At 38.1% G+C, this 24,371-nt stretch overlaps 1 protein-coding gene across 5 annotated transcripts in view; it reads right to left on the bottom strand.

Annotated features, from left to right (window-relative positions):
* The window catches only part of DENND1A (DENN domain containing 1A), a 523,573-nt gene that overhangs the window by 379,212 nt on the left and 119,990 nt on the right, over positions 1-24,371 (bottom strand). For all 5 annotated transcript variants that reach the window (XM_061154694.1, XM_061154689.1, XM_061154693.1 and 2 more), the window contains one exon: positions 934-977. In XM_061154694.1, the coding sequence (XP_061010677.1) occupies positions 934-977 (44 nt within the window). The remainder of the gene's footprint in view (positions 1-933; positions 978-24,371) is intronic.

The raw sequence follows: 24,371 nt of genomic DNA, 5'->3' as shown, positions 1-24,371 counted from the left end.
CCGTATTTACCCTCATTCAAGGATATTTTTAATACACAAAATTAAATGGAGGCACTTCAGAAAAATGTTTTTATTTTGTACCATATACCACACGTAAAATGCTTTCTAAAGTTTATTATGTAATGAGGATGCTTTTATTTAAAAACCTTTTAAAAATAAGTATACCAAAATGCATGTTTGGTATATTAACATAATATACCCCAAAAAGCTGGTATACCCCAAAAAGCTTCGAAACATTTCTAATATTTCTCAAGATAGAAACTGAAATCCAGACTGTATAACCTGGATTTAATTACAAAGAGTAGAGCAACTTCAGAACTTCAGCAGTATTTTGTGAGTAAAATAGTTCTTTCTACTCCATTCCATGCCTGCAGAATGCAAGAAATTCAAGATAGCACGATGGCAAGACCAACTCGCCAAACAACTTTCACTACCATCATTAAAACCACCCTCACCCTAAAGACCATTCTTGCATGTGTATCTATCTTCTCCTTTAAGTACTACCATAACACAGTTTCATAATTCATTTACAATTTTAGGAAATGTTACAAAGTTCCATCCTCCCTACCTTGTTGTTATACCGGTTCCTGGCTGCTTAAATAGCATTAAAAAAAAAAAGTTCACAGGCAATCTGAAAAGGATTTGCTAATGAACTGCAGACTGTAGCATACCTCAAAGTGAAAAGTAAAATTTGTGATAGGTTTTCTTCCTTACTTTTTGTGCATGTTTCCCCTGAAGGTAACACCCCAAATCTATCGCCAATATTTTCAATCCTACTTCAGTATGTTTTACTTTTTGTCTTAGGTTCGTAATTACTGTTTCCCTTCCTTCTAAAAATTCATTTATCTCTTTCAGTAAAAAGAACAGTAATAATATGTTGAACAACTCTGAAATAAATTTTGTCATGTAAAAAATTAATTACGCATTCCGAACCTGGTCACTGTAGTCCTCCGGGAATTGCCTCTGCACCTCAGGATCTGTAAATAATTGACAGATAATATTAATTGGCTTTGGATTAGTGAGCAAGCAGAGGATCACACATTAATATTTGATCAGAAGATGATAGCAGCCCTGGCAGGGGATCCAAGGGGGGCAGCTGAGGCTGCTATGCTGATGAGCACAAGGAAGGACTCAGTGAGGCACTTCCATTACCCTCCTCCAGAAATATAAAAAAGAAAAAATTTAAAGACCTGATGCTACTGTTAACTTTAGACTATTACCTAATGCAAAAATCTTGCCAGCTGCAAACTGCCCTCGATACATTTTTCCAGAGAAAGTGAGTCTTAAATCTGCTTGACTTTTCTTCTCTTATCAGAAGTATCCTTTTCACAGTTACAGATGTGGGCTTGGTATGTTTGGGTAGGGGTAGGGTTGGGGGCTGGGGTGGGGGAGAAGTCAGGGTGAAGGCAAGGATCAGACAAGAATTCTTTTAAGGAAGAAATGTAAAATTTCCTGTTTTTAAAAATAAATTCTTCCCAAAATATTTATGCTCTCTTGAAAATAGATGAAATTTTTCAAACGAAAACAATACACTTCTAGCTTGTCAGTGTTAACAAAATATCATATGAGATTAGACTTGCTCAGAAACTATAAACATACATAGGTGAAGATGTCTTTCATGACCAATCTATTTAAAATGGAATCAGGAAAGTGGTCACTTGATTCTTCAACCATAACTGCAGGATAACCCATCATCTCTAAATCAATATAGAAGTGTACTAATTAAAAGCTATTAGTACTCCATTTGCTATTGATTAGGGAAACATTCAGTCTTTTCTAATGAGAGAGATCTGGTTCCTCAGAGACACATTAAGAAGAGTGATCAGAATAGTATCTATTTGAGAAATCATGTATCAATGCAAAATGCTTTCATAAAAGCACAATATTTGAAGGTCCCCAACCACAGTGAGTACAGTATATACTACTCAGTTGTCATATCTATCTTCTAAAATATCAATTTACTTCTCCATAGAAGTGAATCTATGTAAAAGTTAAAGTCCTACATGTCACAAGATAAAAATGCAATTAACTGTTCTGCAATTAAAGAATCAAAAAAGGGGGGAAATTATGGGCCTATTCACAAACTACATTTAAATCTTAGAAATGCTAGTTTTCAAGTCAATGGATGTCATTTTTCAACACTCAAGACTAATAAAGGAATATTCAAAAGGTCACACAAAAAGCAGAACGTCCCAAAACAGGTGGTGCAGAAAAGTTGAAACTACCTGTACACTACTTTGGCTCTTAAAGTGTCCTCTGGATGACTTCAAAACTAGGGACAAATCTCTTTACCCTCGTCTGCAAACACTAGGAAGACAACAACGGTATGTCCAGACCAGCACTGCTGGAATTCTAGAGTAACCCTCACTGCAGTGCCTTGCAGGGCTGCTCTGCTAAGTCAGAGGAAGTCGCTGCTGAAAACACGCAAGGACTTGTGGGTGCTGTGACAGGAGGTCAGGGCATAATCTTGTGGCATGAAAAGCACTAGGTCCAGGGTGGGGGTGAGGATGGGGGTGGGGGTGAGGGGGACTTAACAGCAGGGTGCAAAGAGACAGCCACAAGCCCAGCAAACCCCTAAAAATGTGCTGTGGGGGTGGAGTAGAAGATCCAAAAAGAAGGCTCTAATTCCTAAAATATACATAAATGACTCTGTCCAGAAAAATAACTGGTATTTTAGGATTTAAAATTTGCTACTGAGACCCACCCCCCACACTCCCTGCGAAAATGCAGCTCAATGGACACAGTAACACAGAGGCTGGAAAAGCCACAAAATAATCTAAGGCTTATTCTTTTTCTTCTAGTTGTCATGTGGTGAACAGTTAACTCTTCAACAAGAAAACATCATACAAAAATGACTCACATATAAATCTTTAATATCAAGTTCTCTTTTCTGCAATAGTTTGCTTCTTGGGAACCACAAAAGTATCAGTGGAAATAAAGATGGAACAAAGTAAAAAAAAAACTACTTTTTATCACCATTTTCTGAGAGGATGAATATCAGAAACCAAAATTTGTGGTATATTCTTCAATTTTAAAAATGTTTGCTTATAAGTAGGAAAAGGAAGGTCTTTAAATCTCTTTAACCAATTAAGCCAACCATGTTAACAATAAACTACATTAATAATTTTGTGATTTTTTAAATGCACTTTATTCATATATACATAGAATTGTAAAAAGAGAAGGAAAATAGATGAAAAACATCAACTTGTTTTAATACAATGAAAGTAAAAATGACCACGGAACTCCAAGACGGGGGTCATTCAAACCATATTATTCTAAACACTGCCTCAATGATAGGCAGCATCGACTAAACACCTTCATCAACTAAATTCTTTCAACTGTCCTGAGACTAACCCTAGAGTGGGACTCCCAGATTTTAACAGAATCATGTTCCAAGATAATACACAGATTATTATTTACAATGACTCAAGCATAAAGCTTTTGATTCCCTTTCTGTAAGACCCTGAGATTTATAAAAGCAAACTTCATAGGTCTTTAACACTCTCAACAGCAGCATTAAAAAAAAAAAAAAAAGCAATGCCTTTTAAAACCGAAGCCCAACCTATAAAGTTCCATTCAATTAGGTCAAAGATCCAGTCTGACAGTTAATAAAACTATGAAAGCTATTTTGTAAAAATTAACACAAAAACTAAAAAAAAAAAAAAAATTTGTATGAACTTTCTTTAAATGTCTATTTTGCACAAGAGGTTGAAATCATTTTTCACATTGAGTCGATTGTAATGCCTTAATGTCATCAAAATATCGACATTGGAAACATCTGAGTTAAAAAGGTCCAAATACAATCTGCTTTTCTCAAGCAACACAACACCCGCCTCACTAACAGTTTCAGCATGGCACATGTACAAAACCGAGCACCCTGCAGTTCAGCAAACCGCCTTTAAATTTTCTGTCTGGCAGCAATCCACTTGCGTGTCTGTACGCTTTTACAAGTACTCTATGTATTTCATTGCATCAGCTGCATTTCTTTGAGTTTTAAATGGTCTGGGAACATTTTATGAAATGTTCTATATCTTTATATGGAAAATAGCATACACTGGAAAACTGTATATCAGTCTAATATTTATGTATCTGTTTCTTTACCCACCATCCAATGCTATAATTGCTAATGCTCCAAAATTTCTTCTCACATTCATACCCTCACTGCCAAATGCAGTGTCACCAAACAGCTAACTTCCAACGCAAAAACCTGAAGATGAGAGTACTACCAAGGAAAAAAGGAAAAATTAACAATTCGTTTAGGCATTGGTAGTAAGAATAGTTATCAGCATATGTCAAGCTTTCTCTAAGAATTGTCCCTCTGACAGAAAATTAAGAACTTAATATAGAAATGCACTACACCCTTCTTTCTCAGCAAATTTCTCCATATTCAACAGATTATTTAAAAAATTAAAAATCAGCTTCAACATCTCCCAGGAAAACACAACCTTTTTGTTGAAAAGTATTTAAAATACCTTGCTAACAAGATGTATGGTATGGAAGAGTCCATACATGACTTAACCACATAAGGCTAAAAAGAGATAGCTGGCTCTAGAACAAGGTTTTGCATTATGTCAGTCTGATGAGACACTACTTTCTCTCAGCACTGCGACCATGCAAGACACTGACCCCACACTGACACATGTGCACCACTTCCACTGGAGGTCACAAAAGCATTTCCATATTTAAATCAGACAGTTTACAGTATAGGACTCCCAAGAGCATAGTCTCATTCAGGAGTAGATATGACATGACTATGCTTAATAGCCTATGTCTTCATAGCAAAACAAAAACAAAAAAACTGATCTCAGAAGAAATGCTTTTTTTTTTTTTAAGAAAAGCTAATTTTCTTCTATCTCAATAGCCTTTTACTATAACATACTATTAAATCTTTAAGATATACCAGATTGCCACAGGATGTTTAATTAACAGAATAAGAGTTTGGGCAAGACTTACTGGAAAGGCACTATAAATTATTTTACACAGGCTCCAAAACCTTGAGCTCTGCCTTAGGCTTAAAGTTTCTAGAAAACGTGGCAGACAGATCTTTTATGACAGAAATGCAAAATAATTCATAGAAGTACCGTGCTTATGTATGAGGGCCCATTCATAAACTGGTAACTAAAAAGTGTACACACACACAAACACATAGCTTACCAAATTACCCTCCTGTTTTCCTTTGCCACACCAATGACTGACTCCATTGGAAGGGTCAAGGCATGACACTTTAACTGATTATTGAAAAATACACTGATTTCATTTTCTATGAAAGGTATAGCAACTGCACCTTTAATCAAGTGTTACAATCTTCTACAACTGGAGCTCTTTTAGGAAATTTAAGAGAAACTGCAAATGCAGCCATTAACACAGACATCTACACTGCTTTCACTTTAACATGCTAGATACCAAGGCCGAAAACGTTGTATATAACACCCACTAAATTCCAACCATTATCTCTAGGATATTTCAGTGAATAAGAGACAAATAGTGAACACATTTAAGCTTACAACAATAAAAATATGCCCCGTTACAGTGAGACTTAAAATGAGCTATAACGATATAATCTCATTGTTCAATTTCATGGAGTTTAAGATACTATCTTCCTTTCCCCTAAAACCATAAATGTTAATCCAAGCTGTAATCAGATTTAATTTTCCAGATGAGAAGATGAGAATATGCTGCAAACGAGTAACAGTCCATTACACTGCTCTTTCCCTAACAACACTTTCCATTTTTATATACTAAAAATATAGACCCTCAGAAAATAGTCTGGAAAGTTGTACATTTTAAGGACAAACTCAATCTTCCTCAAAACACTTAAAAATAAACTGTCTTTGAATCTTCAAGAAGAGAAGTTAATTTTTTGTATCATGTAGAATTAAAGTTTCTTGACAGTAGGACTGCAAACTGGACTGCACTAAACTAATAAAGAGCTTCAAGGACACTGCCTATTAAATCTGTTTTAGCTATAAAAAGCTCCACTTACTTTATTTTATAAAATAACTGAATCATTAGTTTAGCATTTTAACTAAATGCAATCATTCTAGAAAATTATTTCATTTATAAGACTTAAAATTCACTTATTTAAAAAATATATTTTTGAAAGAAAAGTTTCACATAGTTAAAAAAAAAAACACATTTCCCTTTTCCATGATAATGAAACATAATGATTTATATTGTCTTTTCTTTTAAAAATTATTAATTAAAAATTACTGTATAGCACAGGGAATTCTACTTGGTACTTTGCGGTGGCTTAAATAGGAAGGAAATCCAAAAAGAGGGGATATCTGCTTGTACAGCAGAAATGGACTCAGCTATGTGAAGCAACTATAACTACAATTTAAAAAACACATTAATAATAAAAATAAAATAAACTACCTATTTTAAAAATTACTGATCCAAAATACAGATTTTATTCTGAAATTACAATGGAGGATAATTAACTAATTTTTTAAAAAATAATTTCAAACATACTTTAAATCAACATTCAGTCTGCATATACCAATGGAATTTCTTACCTTAAAAATCTATTCTAGGTATTACCTTTTTGCTCTAAAACATGAAAACTGTTAAGACATAAAAACTTCAAGTCATCACCAACTTTTAACCATATTTCTATTCTAGACTTTCCCCTCAACAATAGCATTTAAAATACATTCAAATACTAATTCACAGCAACCAGCCTAATAAACACAGGAGCGGTTCACCATCTACACCTATAATGAAAATCCAAATAGCATTATTCAGTAAAGGAGAGCACAACCCATCTCAGTATGTTAAGCAATGGAACCATTCACGTGCCAGATTTCTCCTCAAACTAACCATATTTTGCCTTTCAGACATATCCTGCTTCGATGTGACTATTTATGAATAAACAACAGACACTGACCTATTGTTTTCAGTTGTTGGAGTTATGAATGTAGTACAGTTACCAATTAAGTGAATCAACAAGTACTAAATGCATCAGCTGTTCTACAAATAATGAGTCCATTGACATTATGCAGTAAAATCTAGAGAGTTTCATCTATCTTTCTAGAGAATGCTGATAGATTTTGACTAGCAAATACCACTACTTACTGATAATTTGAAATATTTCTCATAAACCAATTTCACTACAGGAATACAAATCTGATCATCAACCAAATTTCTGCTGTGTAAACACAAAAATCAAGCCTAAGTCAAATTCCAAAGGGAAATTTAAAACAGAGAAGAGATGGTGTGCTGGAAAGGAAGAAGAAAGTCAAAAGAACACATTCACTTACACTTACCTTGTCCCTACTGAACATCCTGGTTTTCAACTTTCACTATTATTTAAATATTTAGGGTTTCTTACACTGGTTCAAAATTTGGAACTAATCTGTAAAAATCTATCAGACTGATAAATATTGATGAGGTTTTTAATGGTTATAATCTCAGGCTTCCACTTAATTTCTCTAGGAGTTAAGATTAGTTTTACCCCACCTTTTTAAAGATTACCACAAGTACCAGATTTTTATTCCAATGTGAATAATTACTTCAGACGCAACCTAAATGACAGCTGTGCCTTTTATGAACTACTACAGTGGGATCACTGCATATGGTCTTCATTAATAGATACATTACATTTGTCAAGTTTGGTGAACAGAGATAACTTAATTATCTACTCAAATACAACTATTGACCGAGTACCCACTATGTACTCAGCCCCAGCCCCAGTATCAAACCCTTGTCTCCTAAGTCTCCTGCACTAGCAGGAGACTTTACCACTAGCAGGTTTTTTTAACCACTAGTGCCACCTTGGAAGCCCTTGATCAAAAGTGGAAAGTGTAAAAGAATTAGAATAAGCATGATGAGGAGGAGAAGAAAGAGAAAGTACAACTAAATAAAACCCGGTGAACAGGAGGGGAGTTCTCATGCCCTTGGACAATCCCTGAATCCAACAAGAAAAAAGTTACCTCTTCTTTTCTGGCAAAAACTCAGCTAAAGAAAAACCAGCGTTAGTTCCAAGAGCCCTCACACCTCACTGTTTATGTTGATACAAAAGACAGTCTCTCTACTTCCACTGCGGAATTGCACATGACTTCACTTATGGCTCGGCTGGTAAAGAATATGCGTGTGCAATGCAGGAGACCTGGGTTCGGTCCCTGGGTTGGGAAGATCCCCTGGAAAAGGAAAAGGCTACCCACTCCAGTGTTCTGGCCTGGAGAATCCCATGGACTATACAGTCCATGGGGTCACAAAGAGTAGGACATGACTGAGCGACTTTCATACAATGTGCCAAGCACTATAACAGGCATTTTACATAAAATGTCTAATTTTATCCTCATGACAAAGCTATGATATTGGGACTATCACAATTTTATCATAGTTAAAAAGGCAGTAAGTTATCACTCAAAGTTAGAAAATTAGTATTTATACACAGTGCAAATCCTCTAAAGTGATTGGCCCCATTGATGAATAAGACATAGTCTTTGCTCTCCCCGAGTCTACAATTTAATGCAGAATACAAAGAATTAAACCAGCAAGCATCGCAAGGCCTGATACATGCTATCGCAGTGATTAGCACAGGGGCACTGAGCCTAGTCCTGGGCCAGGACGGAAAAAACTTCAGGGGAGAAGTGGCAGAGTCAGGTGTAGGGTCCAGGGCTACACCAGGGTTCACCTCATACCACCACAGGCTCCTTCTGAACAGCCTAAGGGAGAATGAATAAGTATTTGTGAGTCCAAGGCCCATGTTTTACTTAGTTTTGTCTCCTACAAAATGTCTTACAGATTATATATACCCAACAGACATTTTGGCATAATAAAATAAATAGAATAAATTCATTAAATACCCTGTGTCTCCAAATGGATAAAAGGCCAATTTTAAAACATCCAATTGAAAAGAAGCCTTTGAACGCCACAGGCTTACTAAAGATGCACTGGCATATAGTAAGCGCACAATAAATATTAGTTGTTGTTGTATTATTAACCCCAGTGGAGAAACAAGCAAGCACTATAAATTAGATGGCTACAGATGTATAGGTGTACCTCAAATTGGAAATTCATGTGTTCCTGAAATAAACTTTTATAAACCCAATTAAAAATTTCCCATTGCCTGCTATTACCTACTTAGAAATATTACAACTTTATCAGAAACTGATTTTCTCTGCATCGTCAGTGGTTCAAAAATCCTTTAGCTACAGTTTATTTGCCTCCTGGCATCTGTTTGCTAATGATCTGTAAACATCAAATGCACCAGGGACTCTCCCAGACTTATTGAAACCCTGAGGTGAATCTTTGTATAAACTGAAGGACCTTTCTGCTAATTCCTTTGCTTTCTAAGTTTGCATTCTAGATTTCAGAAATAGTTTTATTAAAGATTTTTGCAGTAATAATTATAATGTTATCAGTTACCACTTCCTAAATGCCTAGGTATACCAGTTGTTGCCATAGGTAACTTTATTTTATTATTTTATTTAATCCTAACAACAACTCTGCCAGGTAAGTAGACATAGCCTTATTTTATAATTATAAGAAAAGTGAGACCCACTAAGAACAAATCCAGAGTTAAGTAACAGAGCTGGGATTCAGCCTAGAAGCACCAGACTACTAAGAATCCAACACTGGTTTTCATTTCTGCCTTTATTTATTTATATTCTCCTGTTGATCTGTCTTCTAGTCATTGTTGTGTCTCCACAATAAGAATACAGCTGGACAAATAACTAAAACATGTGATCAAGAAACATGCTTTAGCAGATTATGAAGGAGAGCTTTCCAATTTTTCTATTTAAATTTTTTTGCCAAGTTCAGGATATAAATAAAATGACTCCAAAGTAACTAACACTCGATTCAAATAGTAAACACAATATTTCACAGGTAAGTTCATATTAAAAATTCAGAGTAATTTTGAAGACTAGAGGTTAATCCTTGTATCATCTATGAAAAAAGTCACTGGCTAAACAAAACAAATTAGAACACAGGAAAAAAAAAAGTCTTCCTATATAAGAAAATGTGTTTCCAAGTACCTCTAAGCCTGAGGTACTGAGAACACTGAGAACGAAGGCCAAACTAGTACACAGTTTACATAAAGCTGACACACCAGCAAGGGAAACATACCTGCTGCCAATTTTCTTATACCAAAACTCTGCCTTTCTTTCCTGGAGAAACAAGTCATTGTTGCCTAGCTGTTATCTGTATCATTAGAGAAGCAGTTCCTACATCCTTTATCACTTTAGTGTGTGTGTGCATGGTAAAATACACATAAAATTTGCCATTTTAACCATTAAGTATACACTTCAGTAGCATTATACATTATTCACATTATTGTATAACCATCACCATAATCCATTTTCAAAACTTTCATTTTCACCAACTAAAACTCCAAACCCGTTAAAAAAAAATTGGCCATTGTTCCCTCCCCCTCCTTCAGCCCCTGGCAACCACCATTCTCCTTTCTGCCTCTATGAATTTAACTACTCTAGGTACATCACATTAGTGGAGTCATACAATATTTGTCCTTTTGTGACTGGCTTATTTCACATGGCAATGTCTTCAAGGCTCATCCATGTTATAGCATGTGTCAGAATTTCCTTTCTTTTTAAGGCTGAATAATATACCATTGTATGCACACACCACATTTTGTTTCTCCATTCATCTATCTATGGACACGAGTTTCTTCTTTTGTGAATAATGTTGCTATGAACATATGTATACGGATATTTGTTTGAATTCCTGCTTTTTTTTGGATATTTATCTAGAAGAGGAAATGCTGGATCATATGGTAATTCTACATTTAATTTTTTTTAGAATGGTTCTTTTAATTTTTACTAGTATCCTGTTAGCAAAATCATTTGAAGATCCCATAAACACATCCCTATAACTTTCCCTCGTTTCTTACTCCTTTGGCTTACTGCGGAGACTACACTCTTGAGAGTAGTCTTATATGTTACAACTTGGTCACTTTCCCTAAAACCCTGGTGGTCTACAACCCGGATGGTCTCCAAAATGTACAGAACTAAACTTGACCATGCTTTATTCACCACACTTTGACTCATTCTGAAGAATTATTCAGATCATCTTCATTAACTTCCTATTTTAATAAACAGCTCTGCTTGGTTCTTCTAATATCGTTGAAGACTTTCATGTTTTTAAAAAGCTAGACTCCTTAGCCTGGCCATTCAGACAAACCCACCCAGGACTTCCCTGGTGGCTCAGTGGTAAAGAATCTGCCTGCCAACGCAGGAGACACAGGTTCACTCACTAGTCTGGGAAGATCCCACATGCTGCAGAGCAACTAAGCCCAAGCATCACAGCTATTGAGCCTGTGCTCTAGAGCCCGGGAACCACAACTATTGACCCCATGTGTGTACCACAACTACTAAAGCCCATGTACCCTAGAGCTCAAGCTCCACAACTAGAGAAGCCGTCACAATGAGGAGCCTGCACACCACAACTAGAGAATAGCCCCTGCTCACCAAAACTAGAGAAAAGCCCAAGCAGCAGCAAAGATCCAGCACAGCCAAAAGTAAATAAAATTACATATATAAAAAAGACAAACCCACACAATTTCATTTCTACTTCTGAAAAACAAATCCTCAAATCTAGCCCGCCTGATCAATTTACTTTCCTACAAAACGTGACATCTTCTCACGTCTAAATCAGACCATGCTGTCAGACATCAGAATTTATACATGTGGCCAATTATATATTCTTACATGAATTAATATTCAATACCCTAGCACTTAAAAAAATTAAAAAGGAACCATGTCCACAGTCTAAAGTGCAGTGAATTTTACACATGACTGGTAAATGAATAGCAAGCTGGCACATTCACTTACACTGCTCCCCGACTCAAGAAGCTCCTTTACATCTTTCTAGCACTCATGGTCAGCTGGTAGCAAAACTCTCAACCTCTAAGTTCCCAACACATTCTCACATTCTCACTGTGGTCAAAAGCTGGCTTCCTCGTGAGCCCTCTCAAGTGGTGAATGTTTCCTCTCCACTTCTTCCACTTCTCTTCTCACTGACCTGAAGGTGGAGTAGGTGGTCTCTGCTGCTTGTTGTCACTTCAGGAAACTTTGTCCTTCATCTTCCAAAACCCCAGATTTCAGTAGTCACCAGACTACCTTCCTCCTCCTAACCCTGCTGTCATCTACAGATTTTCACTCCTTAAACTTCATGTATCCTGGTGCACTGCCCCTCACTCTGCCACTACTCCCACCACGGTCTTATTGATTTTGCTACATATTCACTTAGATGATGCTTCTAAATCCCAAAATTCTTGCCTCTTCGCCCTCCTCCCTGCCCAAGGAACTTGTCCTCCAGCAATCGCAATTACTAACTTCCAGGGTCATACCTGAACTCTACAGTTCCAATAACTGAAACCCCCTCAATAATCACAATCTCAAGTACCTCAGGCTCCAACCATGACCTACCTCCTTTCCTTCAGTTCATTCTTCTCTAAAGCAACCCAACTTCATTCTTCAATTCCACAATGACCTACACTCTATCAATCTTTTCACTGCCCTTCATCCACCTCAAATCTACACTATCTTCCTTACCTAGCCTAAATTCTATTTTGTAACTGTTCCTTCACTGACATCCTTGACTCCTTCATGCCTCTCTTACTTTGTCCTCCTCACCTGGCAAAACCACAATCCTTGTTAAATCTAGTTATCTACCTGCACCCCTGTACCTGACTGTGGCTAAAGAAATCCACACAATTGTGCTGACTAACTTTAAATTTGAATTACTCACTGTAAGTGAGCTTTAATGTGACTTGGTAATTATACCACATTTTCCTTAAGTCATTACTCTTTTACTCTCCTTAATGACTATGTCATACTTTCTTCAACCTCAATTAACACTAATTATCTTAATTTGCCCCTCCAGTGAGAAAATCGGGCAATCAAAAGAAAACTCTCACAAGTCTCCTCTGCCACTTTTATCCACTTATTATCTCTGACCCCAAAGACTCTGCCTTCATCCCATTACTATGAAGAACTGTCCACAGGGTCTGAAAAGACCCTCCCTCCACTTGTGAACTAGGATCATATCCCCTCTCACCAACTCAATACTGCTCTGCCAATTCTTTTGTTCTATTAATTTTACCTGTCAGCTGGATCTTATCCATCAGAAGGCAAACCTACTATTTTTTCTGCAATATTTTTAAAAGGTCAAGCCCACCTCCTCACCATGGCTACCTCTCCGTTCCTCTCATCCTTAGTCAGTCAGTTCAGTCACTTAGTCGTGTCCGACTCTTTGCGACCCCATGGACTGCAGCATGCCAGGCCTTCCTGTTCATCACCAACTACCAGAGCCTACTCAAACTCATGTCCATCACATAGGTGATGCCATCCAACCATTTCATCCTCTGTTGTCCCCTTCTCCTGCCTTCAATCTTGCCCAGCACCAGGGTCTTTGCCACTGAGTCAATTATTCGCATCAGGTAGCCAAAGTATTGGAGTTTCAGCTTCAGCATCAGTTCTTTCAATGAATACCCAGGACTGATCTCCTTGCAGCCCAAGGGACTCTCAAGAGTCTTCTCCAGCACCACAGTTTAAAAGCATCAATTCTTTGGCGCTCAGCTTTCTTTACAGTCCAACTCTCATATCCATACATGACGACTGGAAAAACCCTAGCTTTGACTAGACAGAACTTTGTTGGTAAAGTAATGTCTCTGGTTTTTAATAAGCTGTCTAGGTTGGTCATAACTTCTATTCCAAGGAGCAAGCGTCTTTTAATTTCATGACTGCAGTCATCATCTGCAGTGATTTTGGAGCCCCAAAAAATAAAGTCTCTCACTGTTTCCATTGTTTCTCCATCTATTTGCCATGATCTTAGTTGTCTGAATGTTGAGTTTTAAGCCAACTTTTTCACTCTCCTCTTTCTGTTTCATCAAGAGGGTCTTTAGTTCTTCACTTTCTACCACAAGGGTGGTGTCATCTGCGTATCTGAGGTTATTGATATTTCTCCTGGCAATCTTGATTCCAGCTTGTGCTTCATCCAGCCCAGCATTTCGAATGATGTACTCTGCATATAAGTTAAATAAGCAGGGTGACAATATACAGCCTCTCGTCCTATTTAAAGCTATATTCCTCAAAAGAGTATCTATACTCACTGTCACCAATTCCTACCCTCTTACTCTCTTGAACCATGCCAACCAAGCTTTCACCCCACCACTTCTCTAAAACAACTCATGTACCAATGACTCTTACTCTTGACATCAATTAATCCTCAGTCCTCATCTTACTTGACCTTCAGCAACATTTGACACCATGACTGCTTCCTCCTCCTTGAACTACTTTCTTCATGTGGTTTCAGAGCATCTCACTTCTCTGTCCCACTGCAGCTCCTTGGGCTTCTTACTGACCTCTTCTGAAAGAAGAGCCCCAGAGTTTAGTCCTTGGATTTCACTTTTTCTTGGTGGTCTGTTTTGCTGGTCTCTTTCAGTTTTATCACTTCAAACAAATACGCACTGTCAACTGCATATTTCTCCAGCTCTGGCCTCTCCCAACTCCAGACTCATTTATCAGTCTACTCAAGATCTCCACTTGGATATCTAACAGACATCTCAAATTTAACATGTCCATCACTGAACTCCTGTTCTTTTCCTCACATTCAGATCCAGTCTGTCAGCCAATTCCTAGGAGTAATTCATCAAGGTTCCCCTAGCTTCTGGGTTCTACAACCATTCTGAGGTATGGCTCAGTGGAGATAGGTGAGAAACAGGGCTTACGGGATATGTGGGTCATTTGGTGTGGGGGGAATGGAGGTAGAAGGGCAGTTAGATGGGCAGCAGAAGCTAGTACACAAGGGAAAGGAGAGGGAAGAAAAATAATCCCAATCCTCTGCTGCCTAAAGTTAACCACTGTCAAAGCTTCAGTAACTTCTTTCAAGTTACTGAAGAAGTAACTCTTTTCCAAGTCTGAATAAACTTGGATTCTCAGAGAACTACCTTGTGCTCAGGGTTCACTGAAACAAAGGTACAGCAGCAAAAGCTGCCATTTTATTGCTTCCCTAAGACCTGTTCACAGGATCCCTCACATAAATACATTTGAAGAAACAAGCAATTCATCCCTGAGAATAGGAGTGACGCTTTGTCAAGGCTGGTTCTTCCCAGCTGCAATCTGGGGGTTACTGAAATCGTTACTGAAATGCAAGTTCCTGTGCGCAAGACAAAGAGGGGCCAAACAATAACAAAACATCAGAATAAATTCAGAGAGAAGTTTATTACAGGGCCCTGCAAGGAGATGGTTAGCTCATGCCTGAAAAACCCCAAATTTCCATAAGCTTTCAGCAAAGCCCTTTTATAGGAAAGGTGAGGGAGGGCGTAGTTATCGTTGCAAACTTCTTAGTGTCAGATCCTTTTTTCTTGAGGTCAGGTCATGGTCAGGTAATGATGTTCCTGTAACCTCCACCAAAACAAATGTTAATTCTCTGTTCTGACAAGAAAGGGCAAAGTCCCAAGACACAACATTCACCCTCCCAGATCCTGGCTAAGAGGAGGTAGATCTCAGTTGGCAGTCCCCTTCAGGGCCAGGTCCCCAGACACTGGCCAGCTGTCATCGCTGAGGGAGCCAGGCACCTAACCCAACTGACCCTTAGGCTGCCCAGAGGGCGAGGGGTTTCACAGACTGTGACCCAGGCAGACTGCCGCTGCTATTAGGTCACAGAGACAGGAGTTGGGGAAGAGGTTCACCACTGCCTCAAGGCCTGGGCCCACCCAGTGTGTGGCCTTGGCGAGGGCTCTAGAGCCCGGCAGGACACAGCCCCCTAATCTGTTTCCTGGGCTCCCCAGCTCACCTGCTGGCCTGAGGCTGGGTGAACTGGAGGACCCCTGGGAGACCAGGGATCTGACTCCCACCTCACTGTCCACCTGACCACCACCACTTTGCTGACTGTTGGCCAAATAGCCCACTAACTGTCACTCATTGACAGTTGGTTGCTTGTGGGAAGGGCTCACTGTGGTGCCAACCAATGGCTGAGCAGAACCACTAACAGGTCCTGCAATAACCGTTGCCTGGTAACGAAGTGTGGGGGTCATGGCATACAGCCAGGGCTATGTGTTAAGAGCTGCACTCAGCCACACTCTGTTACAGTTCTCAAGACAGTTACTGGTTCTCAAGACTGGACCTTCTTGGATAGGGCCAACGATGGGTAACTGAAGGCAAGGACAGGCTAGGAATCCAGCCTGAATAAGGAACACTCTGGCCTAATGAGGAAAACAGGACAAATGTGAAAGATCAGTCATTCGCCTGGAAAGAAATGGGAGCCAACGATACAGCAGGGCTGACTGGGAAAGGGCAGGATTTCAAGTACAGCCTGAGAATACATACACAGTTTTGGTAAAAATTCCGCTACATAAGCAGAAGATCCATCAGAGGAACTGAATAGTTGGTTACCTCAGAAGTTGTTTATTGTTTTTATATGCTTTCTTATGCTTTCTACCTCTGGGTGGCATGGAGGAAAAGGTGTTAGGCATCTACTAGATGCCAATGTTCAAAGTGCTTCACATCTGTTATTTTACTTAATCCTGAAAAGTTTATAAGGCAGACTTAATTCCTGTAAGTTCCAGGGGACCCCAGAAAGGAAGTACAGTTGAACTTTGTTGTGTATGTTGAGCTACCATGGCAGCAGCACATGGTTTGTCTTCCAGAGGGTTCGGTACTGGAAAAAGGAATGCTACCTGAACTGTGTGGTCAAAGAGGAGGGCAGTGGTGGTGCAGTGGGGTGCAGGTGTTACTGAATCACAAGCCCATGTACCCAACGCATAGTGAGGCCAATTAATGCTAACCATTAGAGTCTGGAACAGAGAAAGAGGTTTATTACAGGTTCATGTAAGGAGATGGGTGGCTCATGCTCTAAGAACCCCAAAGTTATTGAAAGCTTTCAGCAGCCCCTTTAAAAGCAAAAGGTGAGGCAGGGGCATGGTTAGTTGCTACAAACTTATTGGTGTCAGATCCTTTATTCTCGAGGTCAGATCATGGTCAGGTAATGCTGCTCCTCTAAATCTCTACCAAAGAAATGGCATTCTCTGTCTTGACAGGAAAAGGCAAGGTCCCAAGGCACAACTTTCACTCTCCAAGGTCCCAGTCCTGGCTAAGAGGAGGCCGACTCCGTTGACAGTTCCTTCACAGCTAGTTTCCCATACCCTGCCCAGCTGTTATCCCTGAGGGAATCAGGCACCAAACCAACTAGCTCTCAGTCTCCTCAAGTCACCCAAAAGGCAGGGGCCAGGTTCCACAAACTGCAACCCAGGCAGATGGCCACTGCCATTAGGTCACAGAAACAGGGATGGAGGAAGGGATTCACCACTGCCTCAAAGCTGGCCCAGAGCTAGTGGAGGGCCTTAGTGAGGACTCTGGAGCCTTGCAGGGCATAGTCCCCAGTCTATCTCCTGGGCCCTTCAGTTCACCTGCTGGTCCAAGGCCAGGTGAGCTGGAGGGCCTTCAAGAGAAGGCCTGAATATGCCTCTGACCTCACTGTCCACCTGATGACCACCACACCACTGACCCTTTGCTGAATCGCTTCCCTAATGGTGCCTCACATACAGTTACTTGCGGGCAGGGCCCACTGTGGTGCTGACCAATAGCTGAGCAGGACAACTAACCATCACTCACTGACAGCTGGTTGCTTGTGGGTAGGGCCCACTGAGGCACCGACCAACAGCAGAGCCTAGTAACATGGTGTGGAGTAATGAGGCCCAGCAATGGCTGCCTGCTAAGGCCTGTGCTCATCCTGCTGTTATACAGGGTTGGTGTGTACCGGCCAGGATGTGTAGGGAGAAGGTATGGTCAGTGTCTTGGGAAAGCATTCTTCAATCTGTGATTGTTGAATCCTATAAATTTTTAACAGAGTGTGGCAAACACAGACCATAGTACACAGCCTTTGCTGTGCACCACTACCTCACCCCTACCCCATTAGCAGGCATCAGTTACTACGGGACCATTAGTGGTCCTGCTCACCCGTTGGTTAGCACCACATTGAGTCCCTCCCACAAGCAACCACTGTCAGTGAGTGACAGGTAGTGGGCTATTCAGCCAACAGTCAGCACAGGGGTGGTGGTCAAGTGGACAGTGAGGTGAGAGGCAGATCCCTGGTCTCCCAGGGTACCTCCAGCTCACCCAGCTCAGGCCAGCAGGACACAGCCCCCTGCAGGGCTCCAGAGCCCTTGCCAAGGCCACCCACTGGCCGGGCCCAGGCCTTGAAATCATCAACCAAGCTAAATAATCTACCCATTACCTAATATAATATATAGTTACCTTTCTTATGTGTGGTGAGAACACTTGAGATCTACACTCTTAGCAAATTTCAACTAGGTACACAATTGTTAACTACAGTCACACTGCTGTACCATAACTGAACTTGATCTTGGTAGGGGTTATACAAGTATATACATACATTAAGCTATTTGTTCTTGCTGTTTAGTTCCCAAGTCATGTCTGATTCTTGAGCAACACCATGGACTGTAACCCACCAGGCTCCTCTACAATTAACTTTGTGGATCTTTGTAAACTGTAATACCTTTTTAAAAATAATGAATTGATTAGAACTATGTATAAAGGATATGGAAAGGTGTCCTTTTTAATAATTTTTTAGTTGAACCTCTGAAATACTCATACTGAGTGCCATGGAGATTTAAAAATATTAACTTTTTAATAACTTGTCTTTGGTATATTTCATGTATCACATAATTTACCCATTTAAAGTGTATAATTCAATAATTATTAGTAAGTTTGCCAAGTTGTAAATCATCACCATTAAGTCAGTTTTAGAACATTTTCATTAAACTAAAGAAGGCCCTCATGCCCCTTTACTGTGAACCTATTTTCCTACTCCTGTTCCAAACAGGCAGTAATCCATCTGCCCCCTATCTTCCCAGATGTGCTCTTTCTGGACATTCATCTGAATGGCATCATACGTTGTGTGGTCTCTGCATCTTCCTTCTTTCTTTCCCTTAGTACAATGTTTGTCAAATTTGTGCATGTCATGGCACGTACAAGTAGTTTGTTCCTTTTTACAGTTTACTAGTTTCCTATTACATGAATATACTACATTTTGTCTGACTCATCAGGTGATGACACAAATATTAACTTTTTGCAACATTCCTATCCACAAATACAGCTGAAGCATCATCTTCCATTCTCATCCCATTTTCCTCCCCTTTCAGAAGTCACCATTGTCTTGAGGTTGGTGTGCAGCCCTTCCCTTTGTGCTTTTATACAGTTAATACATACAAATATACCCATGACAAAATATAGATTTGTTTTGTATTTTTAACATTGCCATATCTGGTTTACTATATGTAATATTTTTCAACTTGCTTTTTTTACTCACAATTATATGTTTAAGGTTTGTTCGTTTTGTCTCAAGTAGATTGGATTCATTCATTTTAACTGCTATAATATTCTCCAACTACAAATATGTCATAATTTATCTATTCCCCCTACTGATGACCATTTAAGTTTTCAATATATTTCTACCATAAAAAATCATATAAACATTTTTTATTATGTCTCCTTGTGCACATGTGATAATTTCTCTACATTACCTAAGTAAAAGTGACACTGCTGGTTCCTAGTGTATGAACACCCTCCACTTACTTTTACCACAAGAGTTTTTGTTTCCCAACACGCTCACCAACACTTGCTATTATTCACCTTTAAAATGTTTCTGCCAGTCTCACATATGAAATGGCATCTCATGGTTTTGATTTTAATCTCCTTGATTTTTAATCCTGTAGTCTTTTTACAATTTTATTTTAATTTCTTCTTTTGTGACTTGCTATTTAATATTTTGGTCTATTTTTCTACTTATTTCTTTCAGTTTCCTTATTATTCTAGATCTCAGGCCTTGCCAAATTTTTCCTTCAATCTGATCATTTTGTTTTGTTTATAGGGGTTTTTTTTTTTTTTGCCATATCAAAATTTTAAACGTTAGTGAGGTCAAATCAAGTCTTTTACCTCATGATTTGTGCTTTTCCAAATCTTATTTCAAGAAATCTTTTTCCTATCCATACCTTTAAAAATATTTTCACATTTTCTTTGAAAAGTTATGAATTTTTGTTTCTAAGGCAGTTCTTTAATCCAGCTGTAACTTATTTTTATGAATGGTGTGAGCAGGCAGGAAACTTGTTGCAAGGGGACAGCCAGTTGTCTCTGCCTGGTGACACCCACTCTGCTCTTTAACTCCTAAGGGCAGCTGGCAAAGCCTTCCTCATCCAAAAAAATGCCTCGAGAAAGAGTTTGATGGTTTGATATGTATTAATTCCTTGAAATATGACAAGTCATAGCTAGTAAATTTGGCAGAACAGAATATACCAGAATACACTGGGTTAATTTTTCTTAGACCCAAAGAAAAAGACCTGATTCACATTTATCCAACAAAAATAATGAATCCAAACAGATAACAGACTTCCTAGAAGTGAAAATACTAATCAAGAGCAAAGTGGTCACATATTTCTACCAGCTTTCTTTAATGAATCATGAAATATCAAGCTTTAAGAGCAATTCATGGGGATATAAAACCAAACTTTTACTTATCACTAAACTTCACAATCTCACAGCTTCCTTCTCCTTTCCAAAGCTTAGTTTTAGAAAAAGGCCATGAGGAAAATGCTTATCTCAATAATTACACTGTTAAGAGAAAAGAAATGGCTCATTTGATACTGCTGCAATCATCTCTAAGCGTCATTCATAGTGACATTAGCACATAAACAAAAATTATTTCACCAATATAAATCCTTATGTAACTACTCTGGAGATTTTACTAATGTTACATTTACCACAATAATTTACATAATGTAGCTAGTATCAAGCAGCTAAATTTGAATTCTTTGTTCTCGTGAAAAAGGGAAAGAACACCATTTTAGTTAATGATACATTTCCGAATATGACACTACAAGGCATTCTTCAGGAGGTATATAATATGGACATTGATAATTTACTAAATAAATTCACTGTGATCAATTCTTTTATAAAAATTCACAGGAACTGTTAATGAAAGCATATGTTAATTTAATATTTTTCACCCCTTCCTTCTCCTGCCATTTATTAAAGCCTAACTTATTGAGAATATAATTTTTAACAGTATTTCTTTGCAAATGCTATACTACAACTGCTGTATAATTACCTTTTAGGTTGCAAATTCTCCTTTTACATACTTTACAGTATATTTTAAATCCACTTAAAAACGTAAACTCAATGGTCAAGAAAACAAAAACCATACTCTTTGGTTTAAAAACTTCATTAATCATAATAAACTCAATTAGACACAGTATGAGGTTTCCCTCAAAGCCATACAATAATAACACAAGTATTGCATTGTTCACATATTCTCATTGTTATACAGGTCGTCACATTTCTCGTTTAATAGGAACTGACTCAAAGAGACCTTGAAACAAAAGTATCCTAACCAAGCAGCAGTTCCCAAAGTGTCGTGCTAAAAAAACATTACTCTCCAATTCACACAGTTCAAACAATCAAATCAGAGAACAACCACTTCTTTATTAATAGAACAATACACACTAGTTTCCTCTGTCCAAGTGATGCTACCTAAAAAATATTTAAAGAAAAACTAAACATTCACTGAATGATATATTTGTGAGTCTACTAATGATTCCAACTTTAGCTGAAAACAAATGAACTCAAAGTCCTTAAATGAATACCTAATACTGACAATTTTTTTCACTAAAAATATAAAACTGAAAATGATTCAACATATAAAGACCAAACCCCACTAGAAAAGAAGTATTGTGGTTAGGTAGGACATTCAATGTCACTGAAACTAAGATGATGGAAATAAAACAGTACCTTCTTAACAAAGATATCACAAATAGCTTTATCCTTCAAAATTATTCATTCAAGATATAATTTGCTCTCCTACAGGGTCAGATGACAATGCAACCAACTTAACACAATCGAGGCACTCTCTATATATGCACCTTCTGTTTTTAAATCAATAGGAACCACTGACCAGCATAAGCACTATTCCTAATTAGATATTCAGCAATTGTATAAAGTCTGACACTCCCCTCAAATACACATTTGACCATAAAACTAGTTTAATAAATTCACATGACTACAGACCATATTGAACAGGTCTTAATCTTAAAAAGGATCAGAAAATCAGTTATTTCAAATAGCCATTTTACTGCAGATCAGGGATAACCTCTAGTAACTCCCACCACAACCCCAAAAGGGGGAAAATGTTTTATTAAAAGCATGTTTTCTAAGAGAATTCCTAAAGATACACAATATTATGTTCTATCTAATTTTCCAAAATGACTTATTCTCCTTTATTATATAATATCTAATATATGGAGAGGCTAAAACATATCTATAATTTAGTCTTTCAGGACACTCTAGCAGTCTGTATTCCCCCCCAAAACATTTGGTGTAATAATTAGAAGGAATAGGAAAACTTACTGCAACTATTCAGAGGATAAGGAAAATGGAAACAATTATTGAGGGCCTATTTGGCAATGGACCCCAAACTAACTTAACATTTCCTTTTTTAATTGTCACAACAATCCTACGAGATAAGCAATATTATTCTTAATTTACAGATGGGAAAAAAAACATATCTTAGAGGTTAAATGATTTCCCCAAGGTTATGAAGCTATTAAGTGACAGAGCCAAGACTTAATTTCAAATCTACAGGACTTCAAAATCCAAACTTTCATCTGCACCAAGCTCTCCCCATTAAAAAAAAAGAAGGTGAAATAGGCTTTATAGGTTAAACTGAGAAGTTAAATGCTGTGGATGAAGCGGTTTCTCAGGAGATTTATAATTTTAAATTAGTACTTTATAAATTTATTCAATATGACTCTTTGTTAACTGGGAATGTTAATTTAGGCATCAAAAATCTGTGACAAATATCAAAACAATCTGGAGGGATATAAATAATTACCTGTCTCTCTAACGCTAGGTTTGGGGGCCACAGAGTGATTCAATAGTCCCTTGAATAGAAGCAAATATCATCTTACTTTGAATTCACAAAGGACTGGACAGTTTTCAAAGAGTTTTCACAAGCTTTAGAATTCATAAAATCCTCAAAACAACCCAGTGAAAAAGTTAAAGGAATATAGTGGATACATAAAAGAGGAAAATAAAAAGAGGTATTCTAAATGCAGACAGTGGTGCTCATCAGTCCCACTAACTCCACACCTTCTCAGAGTCAAAAACATAACCTCTGGGAGGGAAAGAGGTGTCGGGCTAACCGATTCTCTCTCTCACTTCTGGCAGAACTCCACAGGCTACAGCAAGAGAATACTGCCCCGTTCTAAAAATGTCCAAACTCTCTACATAAACAACTCCAGGTGCTACTATCATCATTTCGAAAATGACAAAGTTGAGGTTCAGAGCTTAGGCTATTAATGAGGGGACAAATTAAGTGTCAGGGACAAGACTGAGAACCAATCTTTGGCCTACAAGATCAGAGATTATTACTGTCCCTAGAACTGCTTTTAAAGATAACTCACCTTCATACCAAATTATAATAGGAGATGTAAAATTACACAGATTTCACTGTAGGAAAATATAAATAGTAAACAGTACATTGGTCCACATGTTGGGAAGCTTGAGGAAGAACATATCCTTTTAAGTGAAGACATACACTTAAAAATGCTAATCATCCATATGTAGTTGTAACAGTAACATAGAATGGGAAAGACATTCTATGTAACAATAGAATGGGAAAGACTAGAGATCTCAAGAAAATTGGGAGATATCAAGTGAACATTTCATGCAATGATGGGCTCAATAAAGGACAGAAACAGTAAGAAGCTAACAGAAGAAGAACAGATTAAAAAGAGATGGCAACAATACACAGAAGAACTATTTTTAAAAGGTCTTAATGACCAAGATAACCACAATGATATGGTCACTCACCTAGAGCCAGACATCTTAGAGTCTGAAGTCAAGTGGGCCTTAGGAAGCATTACTACAAACAAGGTTAGTGGAGGTGACAGAATTCCAGCTGAGCTATTTCAAATCCTAAAAGATGATGCTGTTAAAGTGCTGCACTCAATATGTCAGCAAATTTGGAAAACTCAGCAGTGGCCACAGGACTGGAAAAGGTCAGTTTTCATACTCAGAGAATCTGAGAGATTTCTCAGAGAAGGGCAGTGTCAAAGAATGTACAAAATACTGTACAACTGCGCTTATTTCACACACCAGTGAGGTTATGCTCAAAATCCTTCAAGCCAGGCTTCAATGGTACGTGAACCGAGAACTTCAGATGTACAAGCTAGGTTGAGAAATGGCAGAGGAACCAGATATCAAACTGCCAGCATCTGCTGGATCATAGATAAAGCAAGAAAATTCAAAAAAAAATCTGCTTCTGCTTCATTGACTACACTAAAGCCTTTGACTATGTGGATCACAATAAACTGTGGAAAATCCTCCAAGAGA

This window comes from Dama dama, chromosome 11, assembly GCF_033118175.1.
Source record: "Dama dama isolate Ldn47 chromosome 11, ASM3311817v1, whole genome shotgun sequence".
NCBI lineage: Eukaryota > Metazoa > Chordata > Mammalia > Artiodactyla > Cervidae > Dama > Dama dama.
Note: the sequence above shows the minus strand (reverse complement) of the source record. Positions and strands in the feature narration are given on the sequence as shown.